Below are 14,046 nucleotides of genomic sequence, written 5' to 3' on the forward strand. Positions count from 1 at the left end.
AACCCAGTATATGAATAAGGATTATGGAGCCTGGGGCTTAAGGCCACCTTTTATGACTCTATCTATATTGTTGGCCACTTGTGCAAAAAAAACACAAGTGGAAGACTTGGACATATGATGCATGCGTTTCAGCAGCAACTACATTTTGATCAAAAAAAGTAAATAAGTTACAAAAATAAAGGCTGTAGATTCTAAAGTAACTTGATGAGTCCGTTGATATTTATTCTACATAATATTAATATTAATACCAAACCGCATCTACACTTACGTAGCAGCTCTGCCACTTGCTTTCCTATAAGAGTTACATTCTTTTGCTTCAGAATAGTAATAGAGATAGCAAAAAACCAACATGGAGTCCTTAGACCAACTCCGTAAGCCCATCTTACAGTCTACTGAGCCTCTGCCATTGCCACTGCAGGTAGCTGGCACAGGCACGGAGCTAGAAAAGGTTTTGTCAGATACAGAATCACCCTTTTTCAATCGTATCCGAAGCGCGACATGGATTGAGCTCAAGCTTTTGTTCAGATTGGCTGCACCAACCGTGCTTGTGTACCTCATCAATAACTCCATGTCTATGTCCACCCGGATCTTTGCTGGCCATATAGGAAACCTGGAGTTTGCAGCTGCCTCTCTCGGTAATCAAGGCATTCAATTGTTTGCCTATGGCCTCTTGGTACTGCTTCATTATTCTTCTTCTGTTCTTCTTACTTTTTGTTTCATTGTACATAGATTCTCCGTTCACTTCACCAAAGCAAAGATATCTCTTGTCTGAGCTTATTAGTTACTTGGAATGAAAGTTTAGAAACATATCTGAAAGAAAAATTTAGAAAAAAATTTAAGATCAAACATGAGTATGGCCAACTCAGCTACTCACTTCAATGCTAGTTTAAGTGAGATTCAGCATGTGACGAGATATCCAGAGATTCATGTGCCCCTGGTCTTATTGTAGCCTGGTTTACTACTTCGACTATCAAACTAATACTGTTTCCCGACATAGTTTCTTTGTGTTTGTAGTTGATAGTCTAGTATATATTAATCAGTTTGTTGGTTGGTGCAGCTTGGAATGGGAAGTGCAGTAGAAACTCTCTGTGGCCAAGCTTATGGAGCACAGAGATACGAAATGCTTGGAGTTTATCTCCAAAGATCAACAATAGTCCTCACTTTGACTGCCCTGCCAATCACCGTTGTGTACATTTTCTCTAAGCAAATCTTAATTTCAATTGGTGAATCAACGGCTGTGGCATCATCTGCAGCCATGTTCGTCTATGGCCTTATTCCCCAGATCTTTGCCTATGCCGTAAATTTTCCCATACAAAAATTCTTGCAATCACAGAGCATTGTGGTCCCAAGTGCATGTATATCAGCAGCCACACTAGTAGTGCACCTGATCTTAAGTTATGTTGCAGTGTACAAGATTGGTATGGGATTGATAGGTGCATCACTGGTGCTGAGCTTGTCGTGGTGGATCATTGTTGTGGGCCAGTTGGTTTACATTTTGATGAGCGACAGGTGCAAGGCCACGTGGACGGGCTTCCGGTGGGAAGCATTTAGTGGGATTTGGGAGTTTGTAAAGTTGTCTTCTGGATCAGCTGTTATGTTGTGCTTAGAGACATGGTATATGCAGATACTAGTGTTGATTTCCGGGTTGCTGGAGAACCCTGAGCTCTCTTTGGATGCACTCTCGGTTTGGTATGATTCCTTGATCTATACAAATTATTACATAAAGATTAGTTTCAAAACTAATCACATGAAATTGGCAAGGGAATATTATCTCTTAGGACTGTATCTTTATTCTCACTGATTAACCAGCACAACATCCTGCAAGTCTGCAACCAATATAGAACAACTAGTATAAAAAATTGCGTCTCACCCAACATGGAAGGATGATTCCAAATTCTAAAAGCTGCTACAAAATACATTATCTCTACTGGTAATTCAGCAGATGGGCACATAGATGGACAAAAACTAGAATGATCGCACTAGTTTTTTTGACTAAAAACAAGTACAAAAATCCAAAATGAGAGGTACTGATCTGCATGATTAAGTCATGGAATAACCAGAATACCCCTTACGGGTTCTGGGACTCGTATTGCTGAAAAGTGATCATATGGTCCGATTTCAGTGGTAATCATGATTCATGTAGGTTTAATCTTTGTTTTGATCTTTCCAAATTTCTTGTAGCTCGGCTATAAATGGGATAATGTTCATGGTTTCTGTTGGATTCAACGCGGCAGCAAGGTCAGAATGTTATTTTAAATCATAGAACCACAAATTATTTAACTAACGCATAAAGTTAAACTAGACGAAAGCTAATAATTAGAAATATAAATTACAGTGTGAGAGTTGGAAACGAGCTTGGAGGTGGAAATCCCAAGTCAGCAGCATTCTCAGTTTTGGTGGTGAATTCTGTATCCTTTAGCATTGCTGTGGTGGAAGCTATAGTCGTGCTTTCATTGCGCAATGTTATAAGCTACGCGTTTACTGGAGGGGAAACTGTGGCTAAAGCTGTGTCTGAGCTCTGCCCACTCTTGGCTGTCTCCCTTATTCTCAATGGCGTTCAACCTGTCTTGTCTGGTAACAAGCTTTCCCTAATTAGTCCTTGACAATTATATCTATGACTCTACCTCTTTCTTTATATAACCACCTGAAACAAATGAAATATCAGTAACAATGATTAGTTGAAATTTATATGTAACTGTAGGTGTGGCGGTTGGATGTGGGTGGCAAGCGTTCGTGGCATATGTAAATGTGGGATGTTACTATGGCGTGGGCATTCCACTTGGCTTTCTTCTCGGATTTAAGTACAATTTTGGTGTAAAGGTATCTCTTTCTGTAAAGATGATCGATCATAGGTTGGACTTATTGAATGTTATAAGAAGGAAATTTGATGATCTTTGTATTGCCTACATGCACTGATGGTATGCGAATATGAAAAACTTCTTGTGCAATGTATGATGAATCAATATTTGAAAGTGGTTATGGGTACAGGGAATATGGAGTGGAATGATTGGAGGAACAATGATGCAGACCTTCATCTTGCTCTGGACGACGTGCAGAACAGACTGGAATAAAGAGGTCAATATTCTTGTTCAACATTTTATTCAGTACTGCCTCACCTTGAATGTGTGATATTCCGAATCCTCAGTAGTATATGTCTGTCAAGCCGTATGTACTGTTGTTATGCATGTGCACTAGACTGGGCAAGTTTGTGTGTAAATTAACAGATGCATTCATAAATGGAGTTTTTCAGGTGGAGAAATCCAGAAAAAGGCTGGACAAGTGGGAAGGAAATGCAGAAGAAGCTCTAGTGAAAAACTGATATCAGAATAGTGGCTAAGCCATCTAATAATTAGTCCTTCATTACAAGAACAAACTTGGAGCAGGCACAATTTAATTAAGTCATCACAAGCCATGACACATTCAGTAGACTTGCCAACACATAGCTACACAGCATGCAAATTCAAAATATCCGAGTTTCTGTATCCAATTTAATAAAGGTGTTATTTGCATATTTAATACTCTTCTCTAACTCTATATATATTGTTACAGTTATATATGTGATGCACAAAACACACATACATCACAGATACAGTGATTATAGTTCAAATTTTTAAAAACCTAATTTGGGGCTTAAACTTCACATAACACCGAGTTGAGGAGGTCCGTAACCTCTACTTCACGTAACACCGAGTTTAAATGTAATATCAACTACTGTGGAATTTGATATCACAAGTTTGCTCTCCCCCTGCTGATTGAATGATGGCTCAGAGTCTTTTCCTGTCGACGTGACCATCTCACATTATTTTGTTCCTTTCCTCGGCTGATATCTCATTTCCCTCTTTCGCACAAGTTTTTAACAAACGCCATTCCCACCTCCTATAGCAGTTCAATAAGACTAAACGAAGCAGTAACTACAATTCAATGTCAAGCAGTAATTAAAGGAATATAAAAAATGGACGAGCCAGTTGACTCAAAAGGCAACAGGCATAGAAAGGGTAAGAAGTTGGAGACGGAATTCTTAATTTACTTTTTTCGTTAAGTCCTCAGCTTTTCATTAAAGAAGTCAAGACTCGAGAGGCAAAAGGAACAAGATGTTAGTTATTATTAGCCTACAAGGTTTGAACTACTGCCTACGTTGAAGGGAAATGTTGGACAACTGGGGCATGAGGATTTCCAAAGATGTTGTACCAATTACCTATGTTGTACTTAGAAAGATGAAATTGTATCAAGCCACTTGTAATCAGTTCCGGAGACAAAACTTTTGAAGAATAATGAAAAGAGTCATTGGTCATCACAGAGTTGCTACAAACACAACACTGAAACCATGAACATGTTTTAAAAGCTGCACAATAAATAGCTCCAACCACTTCCATTTCTATTTTTTTTCTCATTTTCAAATAAAAGGAGCTCAAATTTTTGGAATATAGCACGATACAACACAATCTTGTGCTGCAAACATTCGCAAGGATGTTAGAAAGCAGTAATACTACAACATAAATTTTTCAACTTCATTGTGCTGAGTACCCAACAAAAACAACAAATCGGCCGATACTTGATGCTAGCATCAACTTTGGAAACACAAATAGCCATAAACACAAAATTTCTTTTCACAATCCCGCAATCATTTACACAGGCCCTGAAACTCTGTTACTAAGATAGAGAGACATAACAACCATCATATATGTAAGAGTAAATTGTATTTTGCAACCCCTACCTTTCATTGAATAACAAAACTGTTAACTCCGGTGAGCGGGCGGCTCCGTCCGACGGCGTTCCTGGACCTTCTATGCGTGGATGGGGTGTAGCTGCTGGTTGGGCGCTTGCAAAACAACACCGGAAGGGGGGTTTGCCTCCCACGGCGCCTCCGGTGTGAGAATGAGAACAGACTTTGGAGAAGATGAAGGGATATATGTTTATGTAATTTAGAGGCTGCTGTGTATGTGTGTTTATATGTGATAGCTGCTGTATGTTTTTGAGTGTATGAGAGTGTGTGAGTGTAAGAGTAAAAATATTTTCCAACCCCTAAACCCTTAAGTCTTGGGGGTATATATAGCCCCAAGGTAGGGTTTAGGGGTAGTTATCTCTAAATCTGGGCCGTTGGATCTTGGGACCGGAGGACGCCTGGCTTGGGCGGATTGCTTACACGCGTCCAGGGGAGGACCACCTCCAGAGTGTCCTAACGGCCTCTGACACGCGCCGTGCTTGTCTGGAGTGTCGGTTGTTGATAGCTGTCATAGTCACGTGGCCACGTACCCCTCCTTGGCGGGTTGTAGGATGTGCATGTGTTTGCTGGGACCCCGCTCATGGCGGTCTGAGTCCAGATCCGGATCCGGGTGGGCATTAGGTCTGGGCTCCCTGTTGGATCCGGATCCGGGTCATGGGATGGGCCCGGGCCTGGTCTCTCCATTTGACTGTTCTGGGGGAGGGGGGTCTCGGTCCATCAATCGAGCCTGGTATCCTTTAAATCCGAGTTGAATCATAGCCGGGTCTCTTATACCCTATCATTTGCCCCCCACTCCCTTATGCAGATTTTCTGGATGAGGGAGTAGAGTAGAATTACATAGTTGCCTTGGTAGAAAAATTTGCGCTCCTGGTTGCCCCCAATCCAGATATGGTGTAATGGATGTCAATCCGGATTGAGGTAGAATAGTTGCTTCAGAGAAAATTCTGCTCCGGATCTGGTGTAGTGGAAGCCAATCCGGATTGAGGTAGAATAGTTGCTTCGGAGAAAATTCTGCTCCTGGTTGCCCCCCAGTCCGGATCTGGTGTAGTGGAAGCCAATCCGGATTGAGGTAGAATAGTTGCTTCAGAGAAAATTGTGCTCCTGGTGGCCCCCTAATCCGGATCTGGTGTAATGGATACCAATCCGGATTAAGGTAGAATAGTTGCTTCAAATTTGTATCCGGTTGTGAAGGGTCCGGATCATGGACTTGGGTCCGGATCGTGGGCTGTGGAATTTGAAGAGTTTTTAACTTGTAACGTCTTTCAGTCTTTCCCTCCCACAAATTTGAATTTTTAGGCAGTTATTTCCTAAAAATTCGGCCCATAATGATTATGGGTTTTAAATGTGTCATTATTTGTATTTGTTTAAATAAACAAATATTTATGTATGCGTTTTTTTTTGTAACTGTTCCCCCTGGCCAATTGTCCTCTGCCACGTGGTCGGGGCTCTTTAATTCTCCTTGCCTATAAAAGGCTGCACCTCCTCTTTCAACTTACTCTCTATTCACATCAAGAAAGAAAAAGAAAACCAAAAGTCGCCATTTTCTTCTCCTGTTCGAAGTAATTTTTAAGAATTTGGAGGCTTGGGCTTTGTTCTTTGCTTTCTCTGTTCTCCGATCTCTGCCGTGCTACAAATCTGTAAGTCCTTATTTTCTTTTCTCCTCCTTTTCTTTTCGATTTTTGTAGTTTTCTCCAAGTTCTTGCATGCTTTGGATTAATGGTAGATTTGTGTGTTTTTTGGTTTGTTTTGTATTGGGTTTGCTCGTTTTTGTTTATGTATGTATAGATCTGTGGTTGTTTGGGTATTTTGGTGCGTTTTTGGTTTGATTTTTGTTGCTTTTGTTCGGGATTTTCTGGGTTTTCTTGGCTGTTCTTCTTGTTCTTGGAAGAAAATTTATGTATGTATATGAAAAGTGTGTGTGTTTTGCTCTTTGATTCTCAAAATAACTGTTTGTGGGTTAGGGTTTTGATTTTGATCCGGGCTGGAGTGTAGGATCCGGATTTGGGGGAGGTTTATGATAGGACTGTATGACTTAGGTTTTATCTGTTTTTTGGTTGCTTTTGATCCGTGTATGGGTGTTTGCCATGAGGATCCGGGTATATGGGTTTTGTTTTAAGTTTTTTGTTGCTATGGATCCGGATCTGGGTATTTGCCATCAAGATCCGGGTCCATGGTGGTTTGCTTTTGTGGATTGTAGTTAACATGATCCGGATCGTTGATGTTTTTCCGGGTTAGACTTGCATTGGTGGTCCGGATCATTAGGTTATGCTAATACTAACGTAACACACTTGATCCGGACCTCTTAGTGAAATAATTAAAATATGTAGGGACAAGGCTAACTGACCTTCATTTTAATAGGTATATGGTCCGGATCAAGGAGCGGGCTAGAAAAGTCTATAACTGCTACCCTAACTTTTCTGGAGAGGAGAGTGACCCGGATTCATCTGGTAGAGAACAGATCCGGGTAGTGATGGCTAAGAAAGCTTCTGTTTCCGCCAAGATAATCTCAAAGTTCAGGTATAAGAAAATGTCTGGGGGCTCAGTTCCCTTCACGCCCGAGGGGTACTGGATAGATGTCAAGTATCACTTTGTTGAGAAGCCGACCGAGATCGAGAACGAGGTATATTATAGCCGGGTTAGATACGATAGACAGCCCGACGGTCACCCCGGGGTATATAACCAGGAAGCTCTTGAGAGGATGTTCTCTGCTTTCCATATAAGCCGGGATCACTACCAGTTGAAGGACTCGTTTTCTGATGCGGATCCGGGTGAGATGAATGAGGCGGTCCGGGCTGCTTTCCAGTTGACTCCGGATATTGAGTGGAGATAGCCAGAACCCAATGAGAGGATCTATCATCGGCCAGAAGATGGTTTTGTCCCGGTTTGGATGGAACATCTCAGATCCGGGTGGAGCCCCCGGTGCCATATGTTTATCAAACATCTCTGCAAGCACGTGTACAGGATTTCCCCGATGCAAATCACCCCGAATGGGATAAAGTCGATGACATGGTTCATCGCTTGCTGTAACAAATCCGGATTCTTGCCCACCTTGAAGCTTTTTCATCAGATTTTTTATCTCTCCAAATCGAGTCAGAAACCTTTTTATGAGATCAGGTTCCGGGCCTCGGAGTGTGGTTACGGCTCGTGTAGAGCCAAGCCAATAATGCACCAGTCTTCTTTGAAGTATTGGAATGGTGAGATAATCCTTCTGAAGGGATATGACTTGGCCTATCTCCCTTACTTTACTACTGAAGGGGTTCAAACCAAGTTTAACCCGGCTGTGCTCGAAGGCCGGGCTATCACCCAGATTAGATGTTTCTGTGATTCTCTCGAGTTTCAGCCGACTCGGGACACATTCATGAACCATAAGCTTCTTTTCAATCTTGGCTGTAAGTTTTCCTTTAATTGTGAATAAGATGCTTGCCCTTGATCCGGATCTCTTTCACTTAACTTGATAATCCGGATCAAGGTCCAGTTTGCGTTTAACCTGTTTTTATATGTTCTTTTTTTTTACTTTGATCCGGATCTCTTTCTTCCAGCTTGATGATCCGGATTAATGTATAGTTTGCTTTTAGAATATAGTTTGTTGTCTCTGATCCGGATCTCTTTCACCCGTCTTGATGATCCGGATCATGCTTCAGTTTGCTTTTAACATGTTTGGCTAAATTTGTTGCCCCTGATCCGGAATCTAACCTTGGGTTTTTTCTTTTGTTCCAACAGGTCTTCCTCATTTCAACCGGGATTGTCTGAGAATCATGTCTTCTTCCGCATATGCTGCTGCTTTCAACACTCTCGGGTTGGCCTTTAAGACAAGCAAGGGTGCCCCTAGTCCCGGATCTGGCTCCGCAGATATTGAGGGAGGGGCCGAGTCCTCCGTCCCTCAGAACATCCTGAATCCGGGCCATGAGTCTGAGCCCGAGGTTCAGGAGATTCCGGGCGGTGATGGCCCTCCGAGTAAGAAAAGAAAGTTTGTTCCGAACAAGCCACCCCGGGGCAAAACTGTGGTTTCCAACCGGGTTATATGTGATTCGGAAGGCCGAGGGCCCGATGGAGAGGCCGTGAAGATAGGCACCAAAACTCTAATCGACCTAGCCGGGTTCATGTCCAGTATCCCCTCCGAAGAAGATTGGGAGGAGGTTGAGGGTTATAATATGACTGCTGCCTTGAAGAGGGTCACAGGTCAATGAGGGCAGGTAACTTCTGAATTTTTATGCTCGTAGTTCCGGATTATGCCCCCCAATCCACTTTTTGCTTGTAATAATGTTCTTTTTTTTTGTTTCTCAGCTCGGGAGTGCGATATCTATCTGCTCCGATGTTGCCTTCACTGAGCTCAAGGAGGCTAACAACCGGACTAAAGCTGAGAAGATGCTTTCTGATTCCCTGAGGGGTGAGCTGGAGGAGGCCCGGGAGGGGTTCCGGGTTGTGGAGGCCGGGTTGAACGAGAAACTGAAGAATTCGGAGGCCCGGGCTGAGGGGCTTGCCAAGGAAGTGGAGAGGCTCAAGGCCGAGCTTGCTGCTAAAGAGAATTTGAACAAGGAGGTTATCATTGCTGAGTTCAAGGCCAGCGATGTTTATGACTTCGAGGTTGCTCAGGCCGGGGTTCCCGAGGTGCGCAGGTCCTGGGTAGTTGCCGAGCACCATATCAAAACTGACCTCTTTACTTCCTGGGAGAGCTTTATTCAGGAGTTCCTTGCTGCAAAGGCTGCGGTTGAGCAGGGTCAAGGTGAACCGGAACCCTACGATGGTCCGAGCCCCAGCTTCCTATAGATCCGGACCAGCTTTGCAAAGCTTCTCGGGCCCAGCCCATGTAATTTCGTTTCTAGGATTTCTTGATTTCGTACTTCGATTTGAACTATATGTAATATTTGGATTTGTTCCGGGTTGATGTCAATCCGGATCCTTCTTTAAAATTTTCTTTCGTCGTAAAATGTTTGATTTTCTTTTATCTGTTGTTTTTCCTTTTTGAGCAATCCGGATCCTTGTTATTGTCCCTAAGCCGGACTGGATTCATATCGGGTTTGGTCCGGGTATGGGACAGTGTCCGGGTTGATTCTTACTTTTTTTATGTACTTGCTTTTAATTTTGCTTTCAATCCGGGTATGTTGAACCCGGATTGATGTTTGCTTTTTTGCTTTATTTTCTTAGAGAATTTAAGTACATAATGTTTGTTTGCATCCCGGATTTGAATGATAATCCGGGTTGTTTTTTGCTTTTAAATTTGCTTTCAATCCGGGTATAAGACCCACCCGGGTTGATGTTTGCTTTTTTGCTTTATGTACTTGGAAAATGTAAGTACATAATGGTTGTTTGTAACCCGGATTTGAATGCTAATCCGGGCTGTTTTTTGCTTTTAAATTTGTTTTCAATCCGGGTATAAGGCCCACCCGGGTTGATGTTTGCCTTTTTGCTTTATGTACTTGGAAAATGTAAGTACATAATGGTTGTTTGTAACCCGGATTTGAAAGCTAATCCGGGTTATTTTTTGCTTTAAAATTTGCTTTCAATCCGGGTAGAAGACCCACCCGGGTTGATATTTGTTTTTTTGCTTTATGTACTTGGAAAATGTAAGTACATAATGGTTGTTTGTAACCCGGATTTGAATGCTAATCCGGGATGTTTTTTGCTTTTAAATTTGTTTTCAATCCGGGTTTAAGACCCACCCGGGTTGATGTTTGCTTTTTTGCTTTATGTACTAGGAAAATTTAAGTACATAATGGTTGTTTGTAACCCGGATTTGAATGCTAATCCGGGTTATTTGTTGCTTTTAAATTTGCTTTCAATCCGGGTATGTCTAACCCGGATTGGTGATTGCTCCATTTACTTAGAATTTTTCTAAGCAAATAGTGGTAGCTTTTGTTGTTTGCTTCTAACCCGGGTATGAGAACGTGCCCGGGTTATTTTTTGCTTCCATAACTGGTAATTTAAAAGTGATAACTTTCTAGGAAAGGAAAACTCTTTTCATTGATTTGCAAATTTTTTCATACAAGATATAGGATCATAGATTGGTTGCTTTTCATAGGCTACAAGTTCTGGTTGCTTTTGGTTGCTTTTTCTACTGGTAAAACTTTCTGAGCCTGAGTCCATGCCATGTATTCGGTACCTCAGACTCATCCATGTTCATGAGCTTGTATGTTCCTGGCCTTAGAACTTCCTTGACTTTGTATGGGCCTTCCCACTTTGGCATTAGCTTTCCAGTGTTGGTGGGGTCTGAAGCTTCCGTGTCTCGAAGTACCAGGTCTCCAACTTGAAAGTTTTTGACCCGGGACTTCTTGCTGAAGTGCTCTCTTGTTTTCTGCTTATATTTTTCCATTCTTGCCACTGCCTGGTCTCGGACTTCATCAATTAGCTCAATATTCGTTCTGAGCCCCTGCTCATTTGCTATCTCATCAAAGTTGATTGCTCGATGGGAGGGGGATCCTACTTCAATTGGTAGCATGGCTTCAGTTCCATAAGCCAGCTTGAAGGGGGTTTCTCCTGTGCTTGTTCTGGGGCTTGTTCTGTATGCCCAAAGTACATTAGGCAATTCTTCTGGCCATTTGGTTTTGCTTTCCCTTAGTCTCTTCTCTGTCCCCCTGAGAAGTATTCGGTTTGTTACTTCAACTTGGCCATTTCCTTGAGGGTAGGCTACTGATGACTTCTTGTGCCGGATGCCCCTTTCTTGAAGGTAGGATTCGAATTCTGAAACCAACGAACTGTGGACCATTATCTGAGACCAGTACCCTCGGGATCCCAAACCTCATCAATATGTTGTCCATGAACTTGGTGCAGTCTTGTTGGTTTATTGTTCTCATTGCCTTTGCCTCTACCCATTTTGTCATATAGTCAATTGAGACTAGTAAGTATCTGAGGTCTCCTCTGGCTCTGGGAAAGGGTCCCATGATATCAATTCCCCATACAGCAAATGGGATTGGTGACAAGACTGAGGAGGGTAGGACTGGGCTCATCCGTGTCACATTGCTGAAGAGTTGGCATTCCTTATATTTTTTCACAAAGTCTATTGAATCCTGGTGGATAGTAGGCCAGTAGTACCCCTGCCTTATGATTTTGTGAGCTAGTGCTTTTGCGGACATGTGGTCCCCGCAGATTCCTTCGTGAACTTCCATGAGGCAGTATTGTGCCTCTCCTGGGCCTATGCACTTGAGTGTTGGGGAAGGAGAAGGTCCGGCGATAGAGTATTCCCTCTTCCATGAAGAATTTCGAAGCTTTTGCTTTTAACCTTTGAGCCTTCCCTTTATCCTCCGGGAGCTCTCCCTTCTCCAAGTAGTTAATGAATGGGGTCATCCAATTTGGACTATTGTCTATTTCCATGACTTCCTCAGAATCTGTGCTTGGTTTCTGCAATTCTTCGAAGTAGACGGAGCAATCCAGGTCTGATGAATTTTGAACAAGCTTAGATAGTGTATCGGCTTCTGAATTTTCCTCTCTGCAAATTTGGATGACTTGTATTCTTGGTATCAAGGCGAGGTAGCTTTGCTGTAGATTTTGAGATTCTGGATCCTGAGTGTTCTTGCTAGCTTCAATCCTGCAATCAAGGCCTCGTACTCTGCTTGGTTGTTTGTTGCTAAGAATGCAAAGGAGATCGTTGTTTGGATTGTGAACCCTTCTGGGCTCTTTAGGATGAGCCCGGCTCCCGATCTTTCATTGGTTGAAGAACCATCAACTTTGAGAGCCCAGGCTTTTGTTTCTTGATCTGTGTTTCTCTCAGGGTCAATGCACATGGGCAAGGGCTCTTCTTCTGGGAAATTGCATTCTATGATGAAATCAGCTAGAGCCTGGGCTTTGATTGCTGTTCTAGGAATGAAGCTTAGGTTGAACTGACTTAGCTCGACTGCCCAATTTACCAACCTCCCTGAGACATCTGGCTTGTGTATTATCTTCCTTAATGGTTGATTTGTTACAACTCGTATCTCCCTTCCCTGGAAGTAGTGTCTGAGTTTCCTGGATGCTGTGACTAAGGCAAAAGCAAACTTTTCTAGCCTCGGGTACCGGGTCTCTGCATCTTTTAGCACTTGGCTCACATAATAAACTGGTTGCTGTTTTCCATTCTCTTCCCTGATCAAGGCTGCTCCAACTGCCAGGGCCCCTGCTGACAGGTAAAGGGATAGGGGTTCCCCGGGTTGAGCTTCTGTTAACACAGGGGGTTGAGAAAGGTACCTTTTGATTTCTTCAAATGCGCTTTGGCATTCCGGGCTCCAATTAACTTCTTTCTTATTGGTTGCTCCTTTTAACAGGTCAAAAAAGGGTAGGCATCTCTCAGCTAGCTTGGAGATGAATCTTCTGAGTGCTGCTAGTGATCCTGCTAGCTTCTGCACATCTTTCTGTGTTCTGGGGGCCTTCGTCTCTTGGATTGCCTTTATCTTTTCTGGGTTGGCCTCAATCCCTCGGTTGCTTATCATGAATCCGAGGAATTTTCCTGCCCCTACTCCGAATGTACATTTTTCTGGATTGAGTCTGAGAGAGTATTTTCTCAAGTTTTCGAAGCATTCTCTCAGGTCTCCTATGTGCCCGGGGATGCTTGTGGATTTTGCAATCATGTCGTCCACATAGGATTCCAGGTTCCTTCCAATCTGGTCCTTGAAGATTTTGTTCATTGCCCTTTGATATGTTGTTCCCGCATTAGTCAATCCGAACGGCAGCATTACATAGGCATAGACCGCCCTGTGGGTGATGAAGGCTGTCTTTAGAATGTCTCTGGGATTCATCTTGATCTGGTTGTACCCCGAGTAGGCGTCCATGAAACTTAGCATCACATGCCCAGAGGTTGCATCGATCAATTGATCAATATTTGGCAAGGGGTAGGGGTCTTTGGGGTATGCACTGTTCAAGTCTGTGTAATCGATACACATTCTCCACTTTCCGTTTGCTTTTTTCACCATCACTACATTTGCCAGCCATTCTGGGTACTTGACTTCGCATATTATTCCAGCTTTCAGTAGTTTCTCAATTTCTTCATCGATTGCTTTCTGCCTTTCCGGGGCAAAATTTCTTCTCTTTTGCTTGACTGGCTTCCTCTCTGGGTTGACGTCCAAGCTATGCATTGCTATGGATTCATCCAACCCGGGCATTTCTTTCGGGGTCCAAGCGAATATATCAGAGTACCCTTGGAGTAGTGACCCCAGGTCTTTTCTGAAATTAGCCTCGAGCCCAGATCCTATCTTTATCTTTTTTGAAGGATCGCTTGTGCTGATCAGAATTGTTTCTGTTTCAACAGCGGCCTCTATCTTGGATTGATCCGTATCTGATACCATCTTTTGGATCCGAGCCTCTGTGTTCTTTTTCATATAAATCTGAGCTAAGGCTTTCATCTCTTTATTGTTTCTTTC

At 42.8% G+C, this 14,046-nt stretch overlaps 1 protein-coding gene across 1 annotated transcript; it reads left to right on the forward strand.

The window, feature by feature from the left end:
- The first annotated feature begins 258 nt into the window (after positions 1-258).
- LOC141668607 (protein DETOXIFICATION 40-like) lies at positions 259-3,552 on the forward strand. The gene is made up of 7 exons (XM_074475559.1): positions 259-673; positions 1,058-1,689; positions 2,182-2,238; positions 2,336-2,574; positions 2,702-2,820; positions 2,989-3,075; positions 3,251-3,552. The coding sequence occupies exons 1-7, from the start codon at positions 350-352 to the stop codon at positions 3,317-3,319; spliced, it is 1,527 nt and encodes a 508-aa protein (XP_074331660.1). The 5' UTR covers positions 259-349; the 3' UTR covers positions 3,320-3,552.
- The last annotated feature ends 10,494 nt before the right edge of the window (positions 3,553-14,046 follow it).

Source organism: Apium graveolens, chromosome 6 (genome assembly GCF_009905375.1).
Source record: "Apium graveolens cultivar Ventura chromosome 6, ASM990537v1, whole genome shotgun sequence".
In the NCBI taxonomy this organism is placed as follows: domain Eukaryota; kingdom Viridiplantae; phylum Streptophyta; class Magnoliopsida; order Apiales; family Apiaceae; genus Apium; species Apium graveolens.